Source organism: Tauraco erythrolophus, chromosome 20, assembly GCF_009769465.1.
Source record: "Tauraco erythrolophus isolate bTauEry1 chromosome 20, bTauEry1.pri, whole genome shotgun sequence".
Lineage (NCBI taxonomy): Eukaryota > Metazoa > Chordata > Aves > Musophagiformes > Musophagidae > Tauraco > Tauraco erythrolophus.
The window spans coordinates 4,422,629-4,449,642 of record NC_141484.1 but is presented as its reverse complement, the minus strand read 5'-3'; the positions used below and the strand labels follow the sequence as shown (position 1 = coordinate 4,449,642).

General features: G+C 37.9%; 1 protein-coding gene across 5 annotated transcripts; it reads left to right on the top strand.

Annotated features, from left to right (window-relative positions):
- Positions 1-854: 854 nt before the first annotated feature.
- Positions 855-27,014, top strand: RHOT1 (ras homolog family member T1). Of its 5 annotated transcripts, XM_086624290.1 has the most exons (22): positions 855-891; positions 4,591-4,649; positions 6,889-6,970; positions 8,151-8,194; positions 8,996-9,049; positions 9,398-9,450; positions 9,989-10,097; positions 10,665-10,766; positions 10,984-10,989; positions 12,205-12,303; positions 12,734-12,842; positions 13,775-13,895; positions 14,605-14,689; positions 15,077-15,222; positions 15,807-15,907; positions 16,159-16,289; positions 16,643-16,726; positions 17,493-17,612; positions 17,929-18,131; positions 19,494-19,616; positions 25,209-25,352; positions 26,824-27,014. In XM_086624290.1, the coding sequence occupies exons 1-22, from the start codon at positions 855-857 to the stop codon at positions 26,939-26,941; spliced, it is 2,130 nt and encodes a 709-aa protein (XP_086480416.1). In that variant the 3' UTR covers positions 26,942-27,014. The 5 variants fall into 5 exon arrangements, with proteins under 5 accessions (XP_086480416.1, XP_086480415.1, XP_086480417.1 ...); XM_086624289.1 differs by lacking the exon at positions 10,984-10,989; XM_086624291.1 differs by lacking the exons at positions 10,984-10,989; positions 25,209-25,352.

Here is a 27,014-nt window from a genome sequence, read left to right as displayed (position 1 = left end):
TTAGCCAGATGGAGCTCCGTGGCTTTTAGAGTAAATGACAGAACTGCTGGTTACCCTCCTTTGCTGCCACTGAAAACTCTGAAGGCACTCTGGGCTAAATGCACATTTGTAAGATCCCGGAGGTGAGCGTGTCGGCTTCTACACGAGCCGGGGGTCGCTCACTCTCCGTGTTGCTGACAGTGTCATGCGTGGCTAATGCCGCTGCCTCTTGTTAGGAGTGAGGTGTCCTTTCCCGCTCCATCTGGAAAAAGAACAGCGACAGCATGGTGAGCTCACTGGGCACCTCTAATTTTCCACGTACAAGTTGCAGCGTGCTGCCCTGGAGCGGCAATTTGGGATGGTTTGGATCATAAATTACCACGCAGTTTGGAAGGGGAAATAACTCAGAAGCCATCGGCATGTGGTCCTGGGCAATCGGCTCTCGGTAGCCCTGCGCGATCGGGGGGTTGGACAGGATGACCTCCAGGCGTCCCGTCCAGCCTGGGCTGTTCCGGTGTGTTCCCGGCATCCGCATCACGGATCCTTAATGGCACCAGCCTCAGTCACGCTCCCAGGGAAGCCCCGAGCACAGCACCCCCCGCAGGGAGCCGCCGCCCACCCGGTGCCCGCCCGGTGCCCGCGGTGTTTCCGGGCCGGGCTCGCAGCCGCTCAAACGGCCTGCGGGCGGCGTGCGGCCCGGGCGAGCGCACGCAGGCGCGCGGGCCGCGCTACCTCTTCTGTCCCCGGCGAGCCGCCGTAGGCTGCCCGCTTCGCGCGGGGAGGCGGCGGTGCGGGGCGGGGGGGTCGCAGGCCGCAGCGGCGCCGCCGCCCAGCCCGATGTGAGCCGCCCCGCGCCGGGGCCAGGCAGCGGGGCCATGAAGAAGGACGTGCGGATCCTGCTGGTGGGAGAACGTGAGTGCGGGTAGGGGGCGGGGGGGGGGCCGCCATGCCGCCGGCTGTCAGCTCTGCCCGGTGCTCGCGTCCCCGCCCGGGGGCGGTGGGAGGGGAGGGCGGCCCCGGCCCTGCGCGATGGCGGAGGTCGGTGTTGGGCCGGCGCGTCGCCCCGCCGCTGCCACCGAGCGCGGAGCGCTCGGTGGCAGCGGCGGGGGGATGCGCCGGCGGGCCCGGAGCTCTCGGCGTGTCGCGGCGCTTGGCTGATACCGGGGTCGCAGGGTGGGGGTCGGTGTGCGGAGTTAGTGCGCTTCTGGAGAGGAAACCGGGCTGAAATTCTTGCCTTCTGTTGAAACTTTTTTTTGTGTGTGTGTGTGGAAAGCAAACTTAAATCTCTGTTATTTGCTGAGTTTGGAAATCAGTGGCCAGATGTGCTCCAGGTGTTTATCAGTCAGGTGTTGCGGGGTTGGGGCCAGGAGGGAGCCGGATCCCTACTTCTGCCGGTAGCTTGTTGTGTGACCTTGAATAAACGGCGCGGACTTCTATGCATGCCAAAGTTGCGGTGGGTCTGTGGTTTTTCTTATGTTCCTAAAATTACGTCCTTAAGTTCACGCTTAGATACCCAAATAAGCGGCTTTTAAAGATTGCTGATGGAACAGCAGCGCGGAGGTTCTGTCTCGTTAGTTGGTGAAGTGCACTTAAGTTCCTCACAAGAAAAGAATACAGAGCAATTACTAAGTGTTATTAGTAAAATTACTTAATTATACTAAGAACGTACTACTGCTAACAAAGCTTTCCTGAGAATTGAGTGCCTCTTAGATATTTATAGTGCAGTTTATGCAGATATTTTACAGAATGGGTTAGGTCTGTCCATACTGCCTGGAAAGATCCTCTGTGACTTCTTTAGAGAGGAATCTTCAGGGAGATGGTACTAGGCAGAAAAAGTTAATTCATTAAGCTTGTATTTGGCTAGTTTTGCCAGACTCAGTTTATTTAAAAATGTATTTGTGCATTTGAATACACAGTTGAATGCCTCTTCAGAATGTCTGCCTGATTTACCTTCCTTACTTGGGCAGTGCTGTGTTCTGAACTGGCTCTGCACGGTGGTTTCAGGACAGGTGTAACAGGTTCATTGATTTGGCCACCAAGTTCACAATGTGTCCAACTGAAAATCTCGGAAATACAGGTCTCTTAAATATAGCAGCATACAGTACATGGCATGCGTCAGAGGTTGTGAACAGCTTTATATTGTGGTTTTGTTGGAATTGTGATGAACAGAAGGAAGGAATTTGTTTTGCAAATCAGTAAAAGTTGTCAGTTACGCTGTTAGTGCTGTTTTGTATACATGTGTTTTATATATACTAGTCTGAAACCACAAGTTAGTTTAGACCATGTAATACTTGTTAGATGATAACAGCAGACTGTCAGGTCAGGCTCTCAAATATCATGTGAAGGTCTTTTCTTGTAAGCCTGTTCCAAAATACAGCCTTTTTCATCCCCAGTGGTCTACATTTTAGATTTAACGTCGTTTTAGTCCTAGTATCCAGGGCGCAAACATCAATTTTTATTTGCCAATAATTTTCAGGATCTATTCAGCGTGTTATTTTATGCAGAATGACCTGAAAGACTTATGGAAAGGGAAAAGATGAGTTAATTATCACAAAGTGCTGTGCTGTTTCCTTCATCCCAGTCAGCCAGTATTGTTTAGGCTGTTATTTCTAAGACTATAAACAGAATTGGAAAGGCAAATGGCTGACCTAGATTCAAGCAAAATAGACCAAATCTCTACATTTGAACCTATGGATTTTCATAAAAAAACAACTCTAGAACACTTGGAAGTGTATCAGAAGCTTATAAATACTGTCTTTACTCAGTATCTTTACTAACCAGCAGCCCCTAATCTTCTGTTTTCAGTCGTATAACATCAATGAAATGAGTTTCTAGATCTCAAAGCCAATGTGCTTTGTCACCATTTCAAATTAAAGCCGACTTGGTCAGGTGCAAAATATGCTGCACTATTTTCAGTAATTAGCTAATAACTTGTCTATCAGGGATGTAGTTATCTACGGAAATAAAAGAGCTTTTAAAGTTCTTTTGGTTCTGTTGGGATGAAACCTAAGACAGTTTATGCAGGAGGACACCTGGCAGTGTAAATTACGGGTTTGGCTCGTGTGGGAATCTCTGATGGAAACACAACCCATTGCTGTTAAGAAACCTGCGTCTTGCTGCTCTCTAGCTAATAGCACTGGTGAAAAATTCACAACTGTTCTCCCTGAGGAAAACAAGTCTTCGTCCACGGGATATTTTTTCCTTTGCTTTTCATAATTTTGTAATAACTATTCTTTAATTTACCGTGATGAAGAGAAGCTTTTATTTCTGGATGTCAGAAGGCCCTTTGTTACTATACCAAAAATAGACTTGGATAGTTGAATGTACTTTGACTGGATCACCAGTCCAGTAATACCATTTTCTGCACAAAAACAGTCAGTCTTACATTTTCATCTCTTGGTCTTCCTCCCGTATTCAGAATTACCTGCAACTAAATAGACCAAGTGTAAATGCAGTGATATCAGCAATACAACTCCGTCAATTGGTGACGTTTTGTATTTTTTCAGTAGGAGCAGGGATGCAGGCTCTGGCTGGTTGTGAGCAATGTCTTGGTTAGCAAAACGTGCGTGCTAGCAAAGATGCTATATGTCCAGGATGAAATAGTCTTTTGCTTGAATTGAAGGCTGTCAGAAATATGTGATTCTAGATAATATGTGAATCTGAATGTTTCATAGAACCATAGAACCATAGGGTTGGAAGGGACCGCAAAGATCATCCAGTTCCAACCCCCTGCCATTTCTTTAGAAATGTCTCAAAACCAAACAAAGCAGTAATCACCTTTCAGGGCTTTCAAAGGAGCAGGAAGTTGACAGATGAAGCTTTTTAGAGAGAGGGGAACCCTGAGAAAGTTACCAACTCTCAATTTTGAATGGTCACATTAAAGATTCTCAAAACCAAGCAATCCAACCGTGATATCTAAAGTCTGTACTTCGCAGGTAAACAGTGATTTATTTGGTCAAATGGAGTTGAATATTGAAGCAGAGATTATCATCATCTTTGATCAAGAAAACCGTGACTTTAGAAGAGTTGGTGGTTTGGGGTTTTTTCGCTTTTTGTGGGGACAACTTCTTTTTATCAAGATTATGCTCTTACACTTTCAAAGTAGTCAAACCACTTTGTGGCAACTTTGTCCATTGATGATAGAGCTATGTCTTCTTGTCCAGCTCTTATCCTTGGTAGTTTAGGACTGGAGCACAATGGTTGTATCAGGAACACTATAAAAATAGTCAATTCCTAAATTCCTTTCTGTGTATTTTCTTTTGTTTCTATTTATGAGGTTGTATTAGTGCATTTCCAGTTTGTTTTGAATTTTTGTTTGTTCGTTCTGTCTTAAGGTTAAAAGCTACTAACTCGTTTGTGTAAGACAGAGCAGGATTTGATTCCCTTCTGGATGAAATGCAGAAAAGTGAAACGAGTCCTAAGGTTTTACAGTAAAAGAATTATGAGAGAATTGCTGTCATCCATATTTAGTGTGTTTAAACGACAGATAAAAAGCCTTTAACATGGTCAGTTGGAAAATGTTTTTAAAATATTTCCCATTTTAAGATGCGATGCAACTATTGAGTGTAACAAAAACAAATGATCTGATCTCTGTTTTTAATGCTTTCACAGCCAGAGTTGGGAAGACATCGCTAATTATGTCTCTTGTCAGTGAAGAATTTCCAGAAGAGGTAGAGCGTCCTTATTTGTTTTCTATGTTTTACTTCTGTCCTGATGTATGGTTTTTTTTCAAAGACTAAGTTAATAAGTTCTGCTTTAAAAAAAATGTTTCCTATTTAGAAAAAAAAAATAAAGTCTAAAACTGCAATAATGACTTCTGGAAGAGTGATGTAGGTTAGTTTAAATATACCTCTGCATGAAGATTAGGAATTTAAATTGTATCTAAGTTACTTTCTTGTTTTTCACATGGGTAATTAAACTAATTTTTTGATATCTGAGGAATGTTAGGGGTTTTTTAAGCAATTCAAGCTGCTCATAACTGGCTACATATTTCAACATTAGAGACTTTTAAATGGGAAGGTGCTGAAAGAGGCAAGACTCAAATTTTTTTGGAGGGTTTTATTTAAAGAGCAAATAGATTGAAAAATGAATGAGAATGGGGAATTAAGAAGTCACATTGTATATCTTACACTTAGCCATTTTTTTTGTAACTGAGACATTCTTTTATTTCTATTTTTGAAGAATATTTTCCTGACTCTTTTGAAATAAAAAATGCTGAAAGCTCTTACTCCTTTCTTCCAGAATAAAAATAAAGCTACTTCTACATTTTATTCCTTTAAAAAATCAGCACATAGTTCTCTTTTTATGACAAAAAGGAATCCTGCTGCTGCAAATAGTTAAACTTTTTCCATATAAACATGAATGTTTATTTCTTCTGATCACAAGTCTTAAAATAGACATCATGTGCTGCTCTTTGAGTCTACACTGCTGTGTTTAATGCAAATCAGTAGGTTACCACAGCTCATGAGTCAAGATTAGATTCTTAACATAATCGAGTTTACTTCTCAACGTGCAGGTGAGCAGGAGCTCCAGTTTCTGTTTGTTCTTAAACTGCTCAGGGATCTGTTCCTTTGCCAGTTTGTTTGTTGATGTATTTAATTAATTGTAGGCCTCTCTTCACTTCTCACCTTCTTCCTGCTGTGTAATCTAGACTATTTCTCTAAAATCATGTTGAGAGAAAAAGCATCATTTATACATAACACCAAATCTGCTTCAAATTACAGAAATAACTTATTAAAAAACCATGCATCCTATATAAACTGCTGAAAGAGACATGTACAATTCCTGCAGGTCAGTCGTGCAGACTGAAGCTATATGAGTGTGTGTAACAGACATTTCAGGCTTTGAAATAGTGTTTAATATGCTGGATATTACCAGTAATCATTCTTAATGACGATGTAAGTAGAGCCTGAAGCTTTACAAAGAGCCATTCTTATGGTGGTTGGCTTTTCTTTTTTCTGTTAAAAAAAACCAAAAGTATCATGAAAGTTCAGGGTCAGTAGGTAAAAGGCAATAAATAGGTGTGCAGGAAGCTTTTATTAAAATCAGGTTTAAGTTGGTTCTTCCTGGATGGGGATTAGTGTTCTCTGGAAAAAATGGCCAGCAATCATAGCTAGTTACAGTATTTTGCAAAACATGCTTTTTATTAGCATCCTGTTTTGCTTTGCAGAGTTTCTGAACTTAATGTTTACCACTCTGCCAGAAGCAAGGAACTTGTCAGGTTGTGATTATGAAACATCGAGACTTGTATTTTGTCTGTCATGCTTGTGTGCTGAATCTTGAATATTTAATTTATTTTTTTTTTAACAACTGATGCATCGTTCCCTGGGATAGTTCTTGTCCTGATTTCAGTGGGAGTAGGATCAGGATATCTTGTGCAAAAAATAAAATGTTTAAGCATAGATTAAACAGTATTTAATTTGTCAATAATGGCATGCTAGTTCTGATATTACTCTCCTGCTAAAGAATGTGTAACCCTTTGAAGTAATTGGTTGACTTTGATAACCCCTCAAATTTTAGAACTTTTATGTATCTGACATTTTGATTTAAAGTAAATTGCAATTCATGTTTTTTTTATAGGCTTTAGTATTATAATCATTCTCTGTAGGTGATTGGGTGTAGTGGACTTGAGTTTTATAGAAGCATTCATTGAATCCCTTAACAACAGTGCTTTCTTGCAAAGCATGTGGGAAGTTCCTTAGCCAGTGAGTAGACTAACAGAGAATGAGAAGGTAGCAGTGATTTTCAGTACACTACAAAAAAAACCCAACAAACCTAAAGTACTTGAACTACTAATAAGTTGTTCTATTTAAAGCTGACTAATTGGCAGATGTATCACAGGATACAACTTTTTTTTACCTTCTGGATTATCTTCAAAGCCTTTTTCTTGCTGTTTCTTTGCAACCCAAGGTTCCACCACGAGCTGAAGAAATCACCATTCCAGCTGATGTCACCCCTGAAAGAGTGCCAACCCACATAGTGGATTATTCAGGTAAGGACTGCACAATAGCATTACTGCTTGACTCATTTGGTATGGAATTGTTTACCTAACTCAGTAGCCTCTTTAACAGTTGTACTGGTATGGGACCAAAGCTACGTGCAGGAAAGGACTAGATTAAAGTAAATCAGATGGTGATGGCTGGTCCTACTAATTCAAAATCTAACATTAACTGCTGTTGATACTTCCATGAAAGACAGTTGTAGCAACATTCCAGGGAAGTTAGTATTCTTTGTGTGATGGACATACTTACAGGTTCAGACGAAGGTCGCTACTTGCATGGAATTCAAAACTATTTTTCTTTCAGTGAAGAATTTACTAAGACATAGGAGTCTTTACATACCTTATATTCTATGTCTTTCTGAATTTCTAAGTTCAGACACCTTATCCTTTTGTGTCAGTTTTCATATTTTGTATTTTTGTTTTTTGATATATTCTTTTCTCCTTGACCTTACTGAATAGATAAAGGGGCTTTGCGTCAAGGTTCATATGCTATCATAAATATATGCAACTGTTACACAGCTAAAAAAATCCTTCTGCCATTTATAATAGCAGCCAAGAATTAGGCCATGTTAGCAGATACCTTTCTGTCTTCCATCTCCCACCACTGCTGAGGAAATATCTTTGGTGTGTTTACCTGTTTAAAACAAAGAAATGTGTATTTTTGTTTTTTGTTGGACTAGAGCTTAAATTCGCGTTCTTTCTATTGGATGAAGTGTTTAATAGATTCAGTTAACAGAAGCTTGGTCTCACTAAAAAAAAATTGACACTACAATAAAATTAACATATGCTGGATTCTGTTATAAAAATTTACATTATAGAACGCTGTTGCTACTTACTATCCCAGAAAGGGGCTGTTGATAAATGTAGGGGAATGGAAACTATGATTCATTCCAGAGAGAACCTGTCTACAAATGTCGTTATTCCTCTTTAAAATAGTGTCTAAAAAACTTGTGTGCAGCAGACTGTTTCGATCTTGCGAGTTCAGGGATCAATTTCATTGTTATCACAGTAGCACTCTTTAGTGTATTTTAGAAAAAGACATTTAAATAACAAGAGCTTTCACAAGTGTCTTGTGAGCACTGTGAAACACTCTAGTTCAGTTTCATAAGTTTTTTGGTTTTGTTTGCAAAAATGTTTGCTGTTAATGAATGGCTCGTTCTGTTGAATGCAGAAGCAGAGCAAAGCGATGAGCAGCTTTACCATGAAATATCACAGGTAAGTTTATTTTAGTGTCTACTAGAAAATAGTTTCTGCTTTTGGAGAAATATTTCCTTTTAAGTTCTCTGCATTAGATGGGTTTCAGTTTAAATTGAAGAAAAAAACTTGTCTTGCCTCTTCTTGCTTGGTGTTTCGTTTTGGTTTGGTTTGTACCCTGTGCTGTAGTAAAACTTCCTCTATTTAAGAAAAGTAGATACTGCCTCTGTGTTGGTGAATGGAGCTGAAGCTTTGTCCTTCCAAGTGGAAGGACGATATGTCTTTTAGTCAGTAGGCCAAGTGATGGACAGTTTTTGTAAAGAAATAATCCTACCCTGGAAAGATCCGTTTCTGTTCTTTCCGTCATGTTGTACTATTGCATTTATGAGTAGCAACGGATTCTTGGTAATTTTCTAATTCCTTCCGTTTCCTATTTTCAGTTCTTTCTGAGCACCTTTGCACGTTTTCTGTACCGTCTGTCATGGCGTTGTGTTCTATTTCTGGCGTTTAGTTTGGTACTTGAGTGGAAGCTGCAAATTATGATTCTTCAGTTTAGATTTCTTGGTAGCATAGGTCTCTGCAGGCATAAACTGTGAACGTCACACTGCAAGACAGGCTTTTTGGCACTTCTCAAAATATAAATTATTTCGTTTAAGCTGTTGTCCAGGGTACAAGTAGCTTAAACAAGTCATGGACACAGTTTTTGACTAATGGTGGAACTGTTCTTGCTCTGATGTTGTTACATGTGGTTCTTAATTGTCTCTGTTGCTCTAGAGACTCTAAACAGTGGAATTCCATGCCTTTCCTTTCTATTCCTTTTAGGCAAATGTGATTTGTATAGTATATGCTGTTAACAACAGGAATTCTATTGATAAGGTATGGTAACACATTTTCTCCAACTATTGCTTGAAACGTAACTTGTGCACTGTTAATTCTTGGCAAGCTGAAAACTCTATTAGACATTTAAAATGCTTAAGATGGTGTTTGAGATCAAGTTGTTAAGTTGTTCTAGTGCTTCTGGTCTATTTCAACATCGGAGTTTTCAGTCATTCAGTCATCTAACAAAGTTGCTCGTTAATCAACTCCAGTTTTTATTTTTCCTCCTTTGTGGGTAAATATGTGCCTTCTTGGGAAAGAAGCAGTAGAAATAGTCGAACTTGCGCACAGTTCGGTCGTGCTAAATTTGAAATGTGTTTTTCATGGTTGTTTTTAACCCTACTTTAGGTAACAAGTCGATGGATTCCTCTCATCAACGAAAGGACGGACAAAGACAGCAGGTGCGTACGTAAAGATGAGAAATGTGAATTAGGCTGCACATCGATGGGTGTCAGTGAGCACTGTTGAGGATGTTAATTGTTTAAGAAAATAAAATTCTAAACTTAAAGTTTATACAAGAAGTCCAAGCAACAAGACGTTTAAAGTATGTAGGTCTGTTACATATGCTAGCAATGCTATTTATTTTGCATTTCATGGGCAGCTTTTACCAGGTCTGTTTATATTTGTTATGGTATAGCTAGTTTTGGCTGTGCAATCTGTATAGGTTTTCTACTGATGCTGGTTTTGTATAACAATAATATGATTAGCTACTTTTGTATTTAAATGTGTGTTTTTTGTAGTATCAACAAGTACATTTCTGTCTAAGTGTATATAAAATCAATTTACTTAAAACTGCTACAATTTAGTTTTGCTTATTGGCTGCCAGTGATAATTATATCATGAAAATTATATGGCTTCTGGTGGGAGGTAGGATGCTAAATTAAGATAGATCTTTTTATCTCTCTGTCTTTAAAGCTCTTAACCTCTCTTTGTTTTCAGGCTGCCTCTTATATTAGTTGGAAACAAGTCTGATCTAGTGGAGTATAGCAGTATGGAAACTATCCTTCCCATTATGAATCAATATACAGAGATAGAAACATGTGTAGAGGTATGCAAGACTTTCTGAAGTTAGAATAAGCGACAAAATACATTCTTGCCAAGCATGTATGGCAACTTTTTAGTAGAAAAGATGAGCGGTTTTTTGTTCAAAATAAAATATTCAAATCTAAGTCATTATCATGGTGACTTTATATGTTATTTTTCTTTAGAGAAGTTTATACTATTGTATAATCAAATGTTACTGTCAAATTCTTCTAATATTTAGAGCTTCCTCGCATCCTTGCCTTTAGGACATGTTTTACGTTTAAAATTAAGTCAGACAGGTGTCTGCAAAGTATTGAAAATGGAATGAATATGTGTGGATGTGTCTTTTTTTTTAATCCCAAAGTAGATACAACTTTTTCATTTCTCTGTTATTGGTATGACAGCAAGTTGTAGTGAGATCTGCTTTGTATATTACTGAACAGATACAGGGGCTAGATGTCTTTTCTCCAAAACAGCACTGTACCCACAAGAGGGGGCTAGATCTTTAAAAGTTTGATGCTTGCTTAAATTTCAGAAGATATCATCAAATAGTCAAGAAACGAGCTAATCAATATAAGGATTTCTCTTTCAGTGTTCAGCCAAAAACTTGAAGAATATATCGGAACTATTTTATTATGCCCAGAAAGCTGTTCTACATCCTACAGGTCCTCTTTATTGCCCAGAGGAGAAAGAGGTATTTATACATAGACTCTAAGAACAAATAATATTAGGGGGGAGATAATAACTTTCCTGTTTTTTTTCCTTTCCAGTGGATTTTGCGTTTCTTAGTGTGTTGTGTTAACACCACCCTACCCCCAAATATCAAGCATTATATTCCAGAACTGTGGTGATTGTTTTGTGTTGTATTAATCCAGTCTGTCTCTCCTCTTCATTCAAAGCGATGAAGACAGGTTTTTGTTGCCCCTGTGAACTGCTAAGTAAAATGAGAAACTTTGATAATGGCTTTAAGTCAGATGTAATGTGAACAGAATCATGTGTTCAATTCAGTTCTCCTTTAGATATATGTTTTATAGTAACTCCATTTATTTCGGAAAAAGTACTCCAGGCTTGGCCTGATTTAAGGGAAAGCAGTTTTCTGAGCAGCTTATGAGATTTTGGCAAAAGGGATAAGAAATAAGTGATGTGGCTGGTTTTTAAGTATCATGGGTAGTTAGCTGAGTGTACTATGAAGGAGTATGTTGGTTTTTTTTTAAAAAAAACACAGTAATTTGGTGGGAAAACACAAATAAAATCTTTAAACATAACCCCTGGGTAGTATTGTGCAGTAGGAAAATTGCTTCAATCTTAAGTACTTTGTTAAGTAGAGAACTAGAAAATAACCCTGTTTTGATTTCTTCCATCAGAAGCATCTTTATGAGTTAGTAATGTTGTGATAAAATTGTTATGCTGAAATCTTTTGGTTTTCCAAACGCAATCTCTGTGCAATCTGTGTGACCTCTATGAAGAGAAGAGTCCATCATCACTGTAGTTGTTGGGAGAGAATTACCAGTGTCTCTTTTCCTTCGCTTGGAAGGTATCCTAGCGATTCTTTGTCATAGAGGTAGTCCGTATGAGCAATGCTTTGCCTGGTAGATGAATGAGCCCTGTGAAGATTTTTCAGTATTTGATGTTTGAAGCCTTCTGAAGCCATAGCTGAAATGGTGAATAGTGTGCTTGTTTAGAAAGAGTTGACTGTAGTTCTAGAGCTGTTTAGGTCTGCAAGGCACTGGGGTTGCAAGGCTTTCCCCGCCCACTCCCCCCCCTCAAAAAATGTTTGTGGTAAAAAAACCCCAACGTTCAGTTGTGTTTTTACAGTTTCTGTAGCAATGAGAGTGAATTTGGAGAACTGAGTTGTTGGGTTTTTTTTTATAACGAAGTAGTGCCACCTTCAGCTTGTGAAGAGCTCGAGGCTCTTCTAATCATTGAATAGAAAGACATTTAATGTGGAATAATTGCTAAATCAGGATTTTGTTTCCTCTTGCTTTTTTTATTTGTGTATGAATGTCTCCTTTCTAAAAATGTAAAACGGAGGCTAGTATTTGTTTTAATGTGATTGAGCTACCTGATGTCATTCAGTGTAATCTTTTTATATTCGAGCCTAGAAAGATACTGAACGTTTTTTTATTCCTTAGATGAAGCCTGCCTGTATTAAAGCACTCACTCGCATTTTTAGAATTTCTGATCAGGATAATGATGGTACTCTCAACGATGCAGAGCTCAACTTCTTTCAGGTAACTCCTTTGCTTCTCTTTTCACCATGTGTAATAGTTGAAGTATATTATTCTAGAAAAACAAGCAATTGTTTTTGAAGGAATAGTAGTAAGGTGAATTATAAGGGAATCAGGTCTAAATATTCAAAGTCTCAAGTGTAGCATAAAAGAGTGGATCTGTAAGAACAGACATAGTATTAATTTTATTTCTAACCATTGGTCAAGCTTTAGTTCAAGAGCAAAACAAAAAAATTCTATTAAACATACAAGCCTCAATGCTTGTACTTAAAACCAAAATAAAATAAAGTTTGTACACCTTTATTTCCACTAAGAAGTTGCATTATCCTTTACTAGCTTATCAGAACGTTTAAGGCTGTACTTCGTACAAGACAGACTATTTGTCTAGCTTAGTAGCCAGAGGTCCTAACATGCTCTTTTTGTTTTTTGTTAGAGAATTTGTTTCAATACACCACTGGCACCTCAAGCTTTGGAAGATGTAAAGAATGTAGTCAGGAAAAACCTAAGTGATGGAGTTGCAGATAATGGATTAACATTAAAAGGTAAGCCTTGTTTAATTCTTAAAAGATGTGTGTTTATACAGTTGATAATCACTCTTACATAAAAAAGCTAGTCTTCTGGAATATGATCTCTATCTTGATTCTTTTAGACTATAAGAGCTGGATGTAGCGGCAGTATGACAATAAAGGATGATTAAACTGGGGAATAATGGGGTGAATAAAATAACTCTTTCTTCTTGTTGGAGAAAGATGAATCCAAATGAATATACTGTTTCAAAAAAGTTTGTCTCCTAGATAAGTCTGTATCTTGTCTATATGCTCACTGGCTGCAATGCTTGTCAGCAAGGTGTGGTGTCTGTCAGCATTTTAACAGCTATGTTGTACAGATTTCCTCAGAGCATATGGCAAAAGTGAAAGGAGAAAAAAGGTTTTCTTTCTGAGCATCAATGTAACTGCATATGTAATAGGACTCCTAAGAAATTTTACTGTAAAGAGTGGGACTCTTCAGGCATAGCCTTACTAAACAGTGAAATCTCAGTGTGCATTAAGCCCTGCAAAGTGCTAAAGAAAAATCCTACCCAGTTATTTTGGTACAGGAGAACTAAAGGCAGTCTTCCATGAGACGACTCTCCAGGCTTCTCACTAAGGCTTACTATTTTAAATTGTTGTTAAATATCGTCTTTGTTTTCATACAGCTAAGTTATTCTGAAATGCTAGTACTGAAAGAAGCAAACAAGAACAGAAAACCAAGCGGGTTGTTTTAAAGGAACAGTTCTTTGAAGGGCACTTTTACAAATAACATTATTTCTGATCCTTCAGTCTGTGTAGATAATGCTGTAATGTCACCCAGGAGGTTTAAAATCTGAATGTGTATTTCAAGCTGTTTTGTTTTTAGTCTGATACTGATTCTGTTAAAAACACTTGTAGCACATAAAGCACTTCAGGGCCTTAAGATGTCGTCATTTGATTTTCAGGTTTTCTTTTTCTGCACACACTTTTCATTCAGCGAGGAAGGCATGAAACAACTTGGACTGTTTTACGTCGCTTTGGATATGACGATGACTTAGAGCTTACACCAGAGTACTTGTTTCCTCCGTATGTATCACTTATTTTAACTTTCTTTGACTTACATGCATTTAATTTATGCTGCCTCCTGCTTTGGCAGGAGGAAAGGATTATAGTAGCGTGTTTATTTAACACATTGTTACATCAAGTATGGACCTTACTTATGACCTACCAGCCAAAATCTTCACGTGACTGAAAGTTACAAAGAACTCCTGTCTCTTGTGCCAAATCATGTGCTGCTATCTCTCTTCATAAGAAAGATGGCAAAAGAGACTCAATACAAAACTGGAACGTAAATCTGAGCAGTTGCTTCTTGTATGTGGCAACAATTAAAAAAAGCTTGTCAGTATTTTCATAGTGCTTGAGGTCCTTTGAAAATCCCCAAATTAAACAGTTAAGAGATTGACCAACTCTGTGGCTTCCTTTCAAAAATGTAACTACATAACTTTTCATTTAAAAAAACCCCAAACAAACAACAAAACCACCAAAAAGCAAACAACCAAACCAAACAAAAAACTGATTACTATACATCATGTAATATAAAGTCACTCACTCATAGTTTTTTAGAATTCCTGATAAAAATTATGTGCTTTGATCCCTTTAAATTATTAAAGGTAAATGCAAAGGTCGAATACCAAATGTTGTCATTCAGAAAGTCTGTATTTTGAGCTTTAATTTTCCACAGTTCATAAACACACTTAACACTTCTCGTATTTTATTTTTTTCCAATAAAAAACAGGCTAAAAATTCCTCCAGACTGCACAACAGAATTAAATCATCATGCATACTTGTTTCTTCAAAGCATTTTTGATAAACATGATTTGGTAAGCTTTTAATTTCAGTGTGTATGTGTCCTTATACTGAAGAGCCTTAGTTTGCTAGCAGTTTTGCTAGCAAAACGTGTGGGTTTGTCGTTATGTCACTTCATTCAGAAACTGGCTCTGGCTTAAACTGTGCAGTCAAAACTATCCCACTGTTTATATTTCTGTCTACCAGGAGAATTGGCAGTTACAGTTGTACTACCAAATTTTTTTCAACTAGCTCATATATTTAGTCTTATTTAAAAACAATAAAAGAACAACGATTGAAAAGAAAGCAGCTCAGTTTCTTAGTCAGTTTCTTGAATTTTGCAAGCGTGCAGCAAGAAAATAGCAGTTTAGAATAGCCATGAGTTAAGTGATTTATATCTGAGAACGTATGCTTGTTTCCAGGATAGAGATTGTGCTTTGTCTCCCGATGAATTGAAAGATTTGTTCAAAGTCTTCCCTTATATGCCGTGGGGACCTGACGTTAACAACACTGTTTGTACAAACGAAAGAGGGTGGATTACGTACCAAGGGTTTCTCTCTCAGTGGACGTAAGTGTTAGTACTCGAGAACTTTGGATATGATAACGCGTTTGTAGATTCCTCTTAAAAATCTAGTTGAAAGAGTGGAAGTTTAGTGGTTGAAAATTGACCCAAGGAGTCAAGTTCTTGTAGACATCCAGTGGGCGAATCTTCAGACAATTGTTATAAGCTGTTCAGGATTTGGCCAGTATTTAGTGCTAACTGTGAAGAAGTGTCTCTTCAAAATGTGGAGATCTCCCTGAAACTCATTGAAATATTTATTTATGTTCCTCTACTCTTTAGAGATGGTTTGAGTAATGATGTTCAATAACAAGATTTTTTTTTTCATATTGAAAATGCAGAAAATGAGGAGAATGTTATTTGCTGAGGAAAAAAAATATGGTGTAGGTTGATAGGCCTTAGCAAGTACTGCCTTCATAGTGTTTTGCTGACCATTAAGACTGGTAGAGTTACCACCATTTACCTTCAGAGTGCTTTTATCCTTCAGTACTACATAGTGCCAGGAATAGGAGGAAAAAATTGTTTCAGTACTGTAAAGAATTGGTATCATAGATCCTAACAATTTAGAAACTCTTTTTTGTCCCCTCTGCTAGACTAACGACGTGCTTAGATGTGCAGCGTTGCCTGGAGTACCTGGGTTATTTAGGCTACTCGATACTTGCAGAACAAGAATCTCAAGCATCAGCAATTACAGGTAATTAAAAAAAAAAAAAGTGTACAACTTAGGAATTTAAATGTAGAAATCTGCTCAAGAGTAAATTGTTTAAACAGATGGTCTGTCTTTTTTCACTGATACTCTTTTTTGCTTTCTGCTTAAGTCAAACCTTTGATTTACTATTTTTGATTCTTTTGTATGCATTTTAATGTAAGTGGACAGTTATTTCATGTTTTCACATACGTACGTGCATGTACATCTTGTGAAAAATATGTATGTTTTTTCAAAAGTAACTAGAGATAAAAAGATAGACCTCCAGAAAAAACAGACTCAGAGGAATGTTTTCCGATGCAATGTTGTTGGAATGAAAGGCTGTGGGAAAAGTGGAGTTCTTCAGGCTCTTCTTGGAAGAAATCTAATAGTAAGAAACGTTTTGCTTCTATTCACCTATATATGCTTTGGAGTTAAACAGCAAAACTAATTATTCTTACAGCTTTACTGATTACTACTGGGTACATTTGTAGAGTTCTATGAGGGAATATAGTTGAGGAGGGTTTTTTGTTTGTTTGTTGGTTTTTTTTTTAGCAAATAGACAAATGGCGGTTGCATGCAATAATTACTTGTACCTCATGGGTTATGGCTATGCGTTTACTTGCAAAATAAACCCCAGACTACTGTAATTTTCATTCATTAATAAGTGGAGGAAAACAGCTGTTCAAATGTGACTTCAAGGGGCAAGTTGCTGTGGTCTAACATTAAGTTCTGCATTTTCAGAGGCAGAGGCAAATACGTGCAGAACACAAATCTTACTATGCCATTAATACGGTCTATGTATACGGACAGGAAAAATACTTGCTGGTAAGGTTGCTGCGTTATTGTTTGCATATCACTGGTTAGTCTTAAAATTCAGTGAGTTATTCAGAGCCTTCTGTAAACAAATTTCTGTTTTAATTGTCTCTTCCTCATAAACGTGGATTCCCTTCCACTCCTTTTCCGGCTGAAATAACTCTGGTTTTACATGTTGCTAATACTTGAAAATGAACCTGTTCAGGACCTCTTGGTTTTGAAACCTTGACCTAAATTGCACAGAACCCAGTCCATTCTGTTTATGCTGCAGGGCATCGCATTATAGCATATGATAAATTGGCAGCAGGCAATCTACCTATTCAGTAAAGAAGAATCTGTCACATAAAGTGGTTAGGATGGATGAAGTTCATCTTCAGCGGGTGAAATACTTTCTTTAAAGCTTGTTCTACTGTAGTTTTCCTTTGTGGTGATATGACACCTTTCCCTGTTTTCTAAGATCTAGTCTTCTGCTCTGTGGTTTTGCTCTGTAGGATGAATGCCAGTTTCTATGGGAATTTAAGACTTTGTGTTAAAATAAATATAACTCTTTATACTGAGGTTGTGATTGCCTGAGGATGTGATGTTAACAGCTCACATATGGCTGTATGGTAAATTTCTACTATTTCTTTTTCATTAATTCTGCCTATTGTCAGTCCATTAGTTCTAAGGATACGTAAAAATGAGCCATGAAAATTACGAGAAAAAGAAAGTTATAAAATTCCTTTAACTACATAATGACAAAGCTTTTCTCCATCTCCGACCATCTTTTTTTTTCCAGCTACATGATGTCAGTGACTCTGAATTTTTAACTGATGCTGAGACCATATGTGATGCTGTCTGCCTGGTATATGATGTCAGTAACCCTAAGTCCTTTGAGTACTGTGCCAGGATTTTTAAGGTTTGTAAATTTTATCTATGCAAACATTTATATATCTTTTTACTGACAAAACACTCGGTGTCAGTTACTGGTCCTATACGCAAGTTCTAAAAGATATATTATTTGAGTGCTGGTTATATATGGTTGACGCATTAAAAATGCAGGGTTTTTTATTTGTACAAAGCTAACATCTACTTGTCTATATAAAATATTCTGCTTCTAGAAATGCCTGACTTCAGTGCAATGAATATATCCTACTGCAAACGGTTCAACTCAGGCTGTTACAGGCTGAATGTATCATATACTGTTTCTTTCACTTTTTTCTCTAAATTTGCAGCAGCACTTCATGGATAGCAGAATACCATGCTTAGTGGTAGCTGCAAAGTCTGACTTGCATGAAGTTAGACAGGAATATAGTATTTCTCCTGCTGAATTCTGCAAAAAACACAAAATGCCACCACCTCAAGCCTTTACTTGTAACACGGTTGATGTGCCGAGCAAGGATATCTTTGTTAAACTGACAACTATGGCAATGTATCCGTAAGTACTTGAGCCGTTGTGTTTTTCATATTGCATGGGTCACGCACAATACCACTGCATGTCATTGTTAGCCATGAGGATGGAACTGCCTCACTGAGGTTTAGCAACAGAGAGACATAAATGACTTGAGTAGAATCTTCAAATTATGTCAAATTGAGAAAGTTGGTATGTATCCAACATGAATCAGTGTCAGCTATTGTCACCAAGGTATTTTTTTAAAGAACACACAAATTCATCCTACTCCTGTTGCAGATTCCAATGAATATGTAAGGTTCTGTTCTGTCCGTACTGTGGATGCGTAACTCAGTATGCCAGTATTAATATCTTGGGTTTTTTGAGATCCTTGTGAATAAGTTTTACTGCAGTCCTTGTTAATAGCTCAACTTGACAGGTGATTACAGGTAATGACATTCTTTAGTGAACAACAGTTCCCCCAATGCACTGCTTGAATCTTTTTTATTTCTAGAGTGTTTAATGAACTGAAGCACGTAGTAATAATCTTACAGATCTTACATTTTTATGAAGAGAATTTCTGTATAAACACCTTTTGGGCTTCAGATGGAAGATACTTAAGCTCATGGTCTTCACTACACATCTCACTGTTGCTAAGCTCACTTTGCATCTCTTTTTGGGTGGGTGGAGCTTTTAATATGGTGTTGAACTATATAACTATTACAACAGATGGAGTCTAGTATGACAGCTGACATTTGCTTTAAATTAAATAGAACTAATGTCACTTTCACCTAAAATAATAGGATTAAAAAAAAAAAATGAATTTATTGAATTAGATTTGTACAGCTTTTGTTTTGTTGTATTTATTTTATAGCACTGGAATACTGGGAAACCACTAAAGTGTAGCACTGACCAAATGTCTTGTCATATCAATATTCCTGCTTCTCCCTTTAGTTTTCAAGCATGTGTGTTTGTTAGGGTGGGAAAAACAGAGGTAACTGTCACTTTGTAAAGTGTGCATTCAGAGTGGTAAAAAATGTGCCTTACTTTACTTTGAAAAAGGGGTGTTACCTATTGCTGTGCAGACATACTCAGAAGCCTTTAGATGCTTTCCTTACAAACTTTTAAATAAATTCAGCAAACATTTTCATTCATGTTTGTGCTTTGCTATTAAGATCTACGTATGGTGGTAATGCCAAAATGTCCAAGATGTAGAACATCTAACCCTCAAATTCTGCACAGCTGTAGTTGTACCCTTGCTTCCCCAATGTATTTTTTTTTTTCTCCTCTCCTTACTCATTCAAATGTACCTTTTATTCCTAAATCTCTCTTGGTTGTGGCACAGTCCTAATGTGCACCTGATTTTTATGAGCAAGATTTCAACTCCTGTCCTTCTGTGTGTTTTCGCAGCCATGCCCGGTTACGCTGTATGTGCGCCTGCAACAGGTGTACATTTTGCATCTGTCAGAACTTCCTCAACTCAGACTTGCTGCAATCTGTAAAGAACAAACTCTTCACTGCAGTTCTTAACAGGTCCTTAACTTTATTTACTAGGTACCAGGTGTGCTTTTAAAATAAAGGTTTTCTGAAAAAGCAATTGGTAACCTTATATACTGCAGATTTTTCACTCCATATCCACTAAATAGGCAGATATTCAATTTAATAATTGTCGTAGAATTGTCAAACTTTACCTCGAAGGTACTTTTAGTCTTTTGAGCTTGGTCCAGTGATTTCTTTGAAGCATGACCAATGTGGTAGTTGATTCAGGCACTTAGCGATTCCAAAAATCTGTGGAGGAACTAGGACTGTGTTTTAGGGAACTGGTAATGGACATAAGTAGTGTCTATAAATCTGTGTAATGTGTCTCACTTGAGATATTATAGGTTTGTTTAGTGTTGATGAGAAGTAGTGCCTCTTAGATATCAGTTAAACAAATATTTTCACAAAGACACAGCTTGACTTATAGCAGCATTGTATAATGTATTACATATTTGTAATTGGTAGTTTGATGTTTGGGAATTCATAGAATTTCTGTGTGCGTGTGTTATGCTTGGTTTACGCAAAGAGTAGGTATTTTGTGTAAAAAATCTCAAACTTTTAACATCCAGTTCCTCTCTGGATAGAATGCAATGCATAAGGATTGGTAAATGGTTAAACATTTGCATTTGCAGATACTTTGGAAAAAAGCAGTTGGTAAAGAGAGAGAACTTGTTTTCAGCATTGAAAACAGTGCTATGCCTTGTCTTGTGTACTGCAGGCAGTTGTTGACACACAATTCACTAACACCTCAGCACTTGTCATTGCACCCCAGCAAACGGGAGTTCAAACCAAACAATTTTTGTAGTGCAGTGATTCCATCATTTATAACAGTCTTAAAGGCTTATAGGAGAAACGTGGTTCTTGAAGGCAACTGTGATGAATGTGTTATTTGAAGGCCATGGTTAGAATATCCTGACACGCTGCTGGTCCATGTATGTTACTACTTTTTACTGTTTTCAGATGCAGCTGCTCTGAGTAAGAGTGGCTGTCTCCTTTAAATGCGAGTTACACGCACATAGGAGGTCTGCTGATACACATACCTACAGTATTGAGCATCTTGGTGAAAAAACACTTTAATTCAAGATAAAAGTGTTAACCACTGAGTGAAAGTTCAGAGAAGGGGGTAAAACTCACTAGCTTAGGAAAAGACTGTGAATATTAGAGATACTGTTCCTGGTGCATCTCTTGTACAGCAGTCATCCCTTAGACAAAAACCCCGTGAAAGAGCAATCTCTCTGCATATTGTTGTTCTAAAACTTAATTCAGCAGTCACTACTAGAAAATTCCAGCTTTTCCTTATGGAGGCTGAAATCACCTCTATAACACATCCTCATTTTTTTTGGAATGGCTGTGGGTTGCTACATTAGCTGCCGTGGCTTGTTCCTCTGAAATACTGTCAAGGGCTTGAGGTATTGAAATCTTTATGGGAAGTCTCAGGGTGCTGTCATTCCATGCCTTGTCATTAGATAGTGTGGAATAAACATAAGAGGCTACTACTGCCTACAAAAGTCTGTCATTCAAGGCAAGGAGAATTCCTCATAGACTTTTCCACTGGCCCTGCAGAAAGATTATTTGCCAGAATTGCTTTGTCTATAGTAATTTAGTTAGTCAGTAGAGTTTTGTTGCAGGTTTCCAGCATGCTTACTTCATCTCACCAGCTCACTTCCTACTCAGCTCTTCAAGGACGTTTCCTTACGGAACGCATTGCCGCAGGTTATTCGCCGCTCAGTACACGGAGCGCTGTGTAACGGCGTATGTAGTACGGGTGAGAGATCCGTAAGTGAGAGGGAATAGCTCCTAATTGTAGGCTCAAGAGGGTAGAGAGAGTTTTCTAGTTTAAAAATGTTAGTTCCTTAGATGCGTTTTTAATGATTTATGATTAGATGAGAGAAAGCATTTGAATCAGGAAGGATTTCTGCTGTGGTTTATGTAATGTCTCTTATGTTGCCTTCAGAAGCACTTACCATTAGGTCAGGCAGTTGGGCACAAGTTAGATAACTGATGGGGAAAGGAGGTTTCTCAAGAGTACTTATTCTCCTGATCCCTCCCTATTCTGAAGCCTTAGACAGTAGAAGTAGGTAAACTGAAATTTTTCACATTGGACCCCTTCCTGTATTATTTGTTGTGAAGTAATGCTTAAATGCTGCTGCCTGGGCAAAATATCATACCACAATTGAGTGTTCTTGCCTTAGTAGTTAAGGAAGAGCGTTGCCTTTATGCAGCTGCAAAGCCTACCAATGCCCACCTTGAGTTTCTCTTCTATGGACAAACTTCAGAGACTCTCTTTGTAGGCTATCAGAAAGGGAAGTTCAACAAACAGGGAAGGTCGTTTTGGAGATGTTCATGGTGCAGGAAGAGGATTGTTGGTTTGAACTACCCAGGATCACACTTTATTGGTTCTTCGAGGAAGAAGGCATTGCATTCAAAGCACTAGGCATGCATGTATGAGACTTGTTACTATGCTGTAGTATTTCTGTATTTTTAATTTGTTCTTTCCTTTAGGTGTTCATTTGTATTTGTCTGGCTGGCACTTAATCTGTTTTTACTACATTGTTTTACTTCTTTTTAAAAGGAAGGTTTCTGCTTATGTTATTCTAACCCTTTCTTTAATGATGAGCTTGGATTTTTTGCCTTTTTTTTTAACCTCAGAGCATCACTTTTAAGTGTGTTTTTTCTGCTTTCTTGGTTTTAAATCATTCACTTGTTGCCTTTTGCTTGTATAGTAGTGGCATTTTTCTGTCAGCTAAGTTCATTTCAAAATAAAATAATTCTAATGCATGAGAATTATGTTGTTCGGTGAGGGAGACTTCTCAGAGCATGTTTTTCTTCCTGCTAAATTTTTGAGATTCTGTGGAATAGAAGTTAAGGTCTACTTGCAAATAAAACATAGTTGTTTCAGGAATTATTTGTAAGATTATTTTTCTTTTCTATGGAAACTTTCCTTCTGCAAAATTAAATTTAAGACAATAGTTTCATTTTTCTGTAATAGTAAAGTTTTAAGAATATAACCCAGGATTTATTTTTCACTATGTGCAGTGTATGCAGATTATTTTTGAAAACTATAGTATATTTCCATTAAATCTAATTGCAGAAATCTATCCCTCTACTTAAGTGTGCCCCAAATTTAGGACAGTGTAACAATATTTTACTTGCCTATTTTCCTCCTTCTCTAAACTGTTTAATGCCCCATACTGAGTAGAAGTTTGCAAAGCTGCATCCCCAGATTTCTTTCCAAATAGACTATATTGAATTGGCATTTTACATTCTGTTTAGGTTTTGTAGATAGTAAGATGCACTTGGAACCTCTCACGTTTTAGATGACCAATGCATGGGGAAAATTTCTAGCTGCTGGAGTTGGTTTGCATCCTAGGAAAATATGTGCCTGAAGGGAAGCTGCTGCAACTTCCCGCATGTTACGCGATGTTTTTGGAATTCAGTTGCTTATATTTTATTGTTAGAATGTATTGTCTGTCAGAGCAGGCTGCTGCTGCTGCTTGCTGGCTGCATTAACTTGCTTCTAATTTTGGTGTGAGTAGCCACGTGACGAGCCTGTTGGACTCACCAGTGTGCTTTTAAAATGCTTTTGTAGTTAATACAGGAATGTTTCTGAATTTTTATAGTTAAGGTTAAACCTTCCCAGACTTGGGATTCCTCTGCTGCTGACATGGGAGAAAAGTGTCAGTATTGGCCCATAACTCAGCAATTTTGTGTGTATAACCATGACAGGCATGCTCAGTTAACCTCTTGACAAGCGCATGTTGCAAACTTCTTGTGAGTTGTTAAAGCCTCCTGAAAGAAAGACTGTACAGATTTCAAAGATCTTATTCAACAAGTGACAAGTTACTTGACTCACTATTAAGGGTAGGTTGGATAAAAATCGGTCTTCGTTCCCGAATGTGCATTAAAATCTGAATTCTATGCCAAAGGCAGAGTTTCTAGACTTTCTTATATATGTGGAACTAATTGTGTGATTAAATGCACACATGAATCTATTTGGGAGGTTTGAAAGCTAGTTATTATTACTAATAAGCAAGAGTTTCCAATACAGCTTTGTTTATGAAATCCTAACTACTACAGTATGTGTGTATATGTGCACATCCATATATACGTTTTACTCTTGGAGAGAATAATTTTTCTAATTCAGAGTTACTTTCTTAGTAGCAAGGCAGTAATAACTTTTACCACTGGTGAAAATTAGTTTCATAAACGCATCTACGCTGAAATAAAATTTGAACATTATTTATTGCAGAGGTAGTATTTTTCAGTGTGTATTGAGAAAAGTTTTTCTGCATTATAGCCACTTCCATGTCAAAGAACCTGTGCTGGAAACAAGCATTGATTCTTTTTATTATTTCAGAGAGATACATGCTTTTTTTTTCCTTTAATGGTAGCTAAACAATATTAGGGATCAAAGTTGGAAAAATGAAATTTATGACAGCGTAAGGAACATTTAAAGAAGAAAAATCAGATTTTTTTTTTTTTTTCCCCGAAGATGTAAAGCAATTAGACATCCCTAGTGTTCTGTATTTCAGTATTTTTTGGACTTTGGATTTTTGGGCTGAGATGTTCAGAGGGCCCTAATCATTTCTTATCGAAGTCAGGAGATTTCCTTGACAAGGAAGGAAGATAAGACAAATCCCTGCCTTGATTTAGTTCCTTTATTTAAATGAAAGAGTCTTACTGCTAGACTTAGAAAAAGGATCAGAGTCAATTTACTCTCTCTTTAGACATGAAAAGAGGATTTTATCATGACTGGGAATATATTAATTGTTTTTAAAAGGATGAAGCATGCGTAGCAAGTTTCTTGTATTCCGTTAAATATGGACATGTGCAAAAGTCGAAACAAGGCAAATTATAGATGAGAATCAGAAAGTCTAGATGTGAGAGAGTGCTTTATGAGGCTATGCAAAAGCATTCATTTGCAATTTAAACAGTGATTTGCACATTTAAATAGATGGTTTTAAAATTATACAAATAGGCATTTGAATTAACCACACTAAACCTGTGAGTTGTTAACACAAATCGTCACCCAACTGAGCCTGTCACATAATCTATTAAAATGATGTTACTTACAAGGGATTTATTTTACATACACAGATAAGTTCTATAACTTAGAGAACTGAAGACAAGGGTTTTTACTAAAAAACCCACCGCACTAGTGGTAAAATGCAGTCTTTAGTTGAATTATTAACAGGAATGAGATTTTGGCAGTTTTAGGGCTGGTGTGTTGGACTCATTTTGGTGTGTTTAGCACAGCACTCTAGCTCGTGCGCATGGTGCAGGAGCCTGTGGACACGTGGAAGTTGAGGCTTTGGGGATGAGAAGAGATTCGGTTTCTTGAGCAGTTTTCTTTGTCCTTAAAGCAATGGCATTTAGCCACATCAAATCATGTATTTTACTTAGCTCATCAAATTTATTCATTTCTTTGTTTTTTCCCAAGCACTAAGTTTTTAACAACTGCACAAGAATGAGGGGCTAGATGGCTAAAAACTATAAATCTCTGGGCTTTGTCATTTGAGCATATTTGAGACACTTGCTGTTGTTGAGCCGTGCTGTGAACCGCAAACTGTGCGTGTGTGTGAAAAGGTTAAGACCCTACATAGATGAGTTGGGGGCCATGCTGTTAGCAGACGAGGAGAGCAGTATTATGCAGCAGGTGCACGCCGTCAACTTTGTAGAAGATTCCATCTTCATGGAGTCATCTCTCGGTCCACGTTTACTTGAAGACAGGTAACAGCAGCCACACTAAGGTGACCTTGCCATTGCCTTTTCCCTTTCTTCCCCTCAGCAAACCACTTGACATCTGGTTTGCAGAGAGTTTGCCAAAACTAGCTGTAGAAGAACTAATGCTTGCAGGACTTCATGAATTTGATCTGTTCCATAACCCAGCAAGATATTCTGAAATAAGATTAGGAATTTTTGGAGACCAGCTGTGTTTCTCTGTGCACCAAAGAGCCTGTTCTTCAGCATGTTGTATTACAGGACACTGATTATCTGTATGGCTTATATTGCTCCTGCAAATGTCTACTAGAAAATATCCTAAACTGGTTTTGTGTATTTTGATAGCGAGTAACAATTCCTGCTTTATTAAACAGCTTGTGTGTTACAGCTCTGCAGTTCACACTACATGAACTGTGATCTCTGTATGCTCCTTGTGCTTAACACTCCTGCAGCTTTCACTGAGTAACCCGTGATAATTAATACAAGTTAAAATACATAGGCTAGTGAAGTTCTCTGTGAAGTTCTAGCTTAAACAAAAGCAAACAAACAAAACACCCCCACCTTTACTATTGTTTAGGAACTTCTTGTGCTTTAATTATGGCATTTATGATAACATTTTAAATGGTAGCTCCTGCTTTATGGTAAGCTGTCATACTTGAGACTACTTTTGAGGATGGCTAGCTGTGTTTAACTGAGCATGCTCACAAACTTCTTGCAGTATTTGGGAGAATTGGGTCATTAGCTGTCTCTGCTGTCATGCAGGATGTGGCTTTTTATGTCATACAGTCACTTCATACTGTTACATCTTGTCTTTTTCTGTTGATGCCATTGTCACTGCCTGTTCCACTAGCACTTTCTCTTAGCTTTCAGCTTGGTCTTGGATGACTTTCTATTGCTGTTCTTGTGACTGTACTGGGAAGTAAGGGATTTGCAAATGGTCCTTTTGATTCTAGCTTTTGGAAAAATATTACTTGCTACTTGTCAGTAAGCTTTTTTGGGGGGAGAAGTATAAGTAGATATTCAATAGGACTGGAAAGTTTTTCATGGAAAAGCAGAAATACGCAACCTCAACACTTTAAAAAAAAAGTATTTTGCTGGACAGTTGTTCTCACTGTGGCTTATTAATTATTTGCTAGCTATTTTTGTTTTTCCTTTTCTGAATGCTTGCTGGTACTCTCAAAGACAACACGCTGCCCTCTCCACACTCATGACTAATGATCTGCTCCTGCATTTCTCTTCAGCTGTGTGAGCTCTGTGACTTTAGTCAGATCTCCTAATGTGATCAGGGCTGCAGATCATTCCTAAACTTTTCTTAAAATTTTGTCAGATGACTGTATAAGTACTTGTAAGGCTGACTTGTAAGCTGCTTGCCTGTGACAAGTGTAGTGATGAATTTCCAAAAGCAGAGTAGTTTAGCACAAGTTGTCTGATATTCCTGTCATGGAATTAACCTGTTTTTTGTATGTGTGTTAAATTTTAGGCACATGACACAAGCGGACCTCAAGAGCTCTACATTTTGGCTCCGAGCAAGTTTTGGTGCTACTGTCTTTGCAGTTTTGGGTTTTGCTATGTACAAAGCATTATTGAAGCAACGATGATCTGAGAAGAAGCACATCTGGCCCTACCAAATATAAAAAAACCCACTTTTATGTACATTCTGAATGCTTTAAA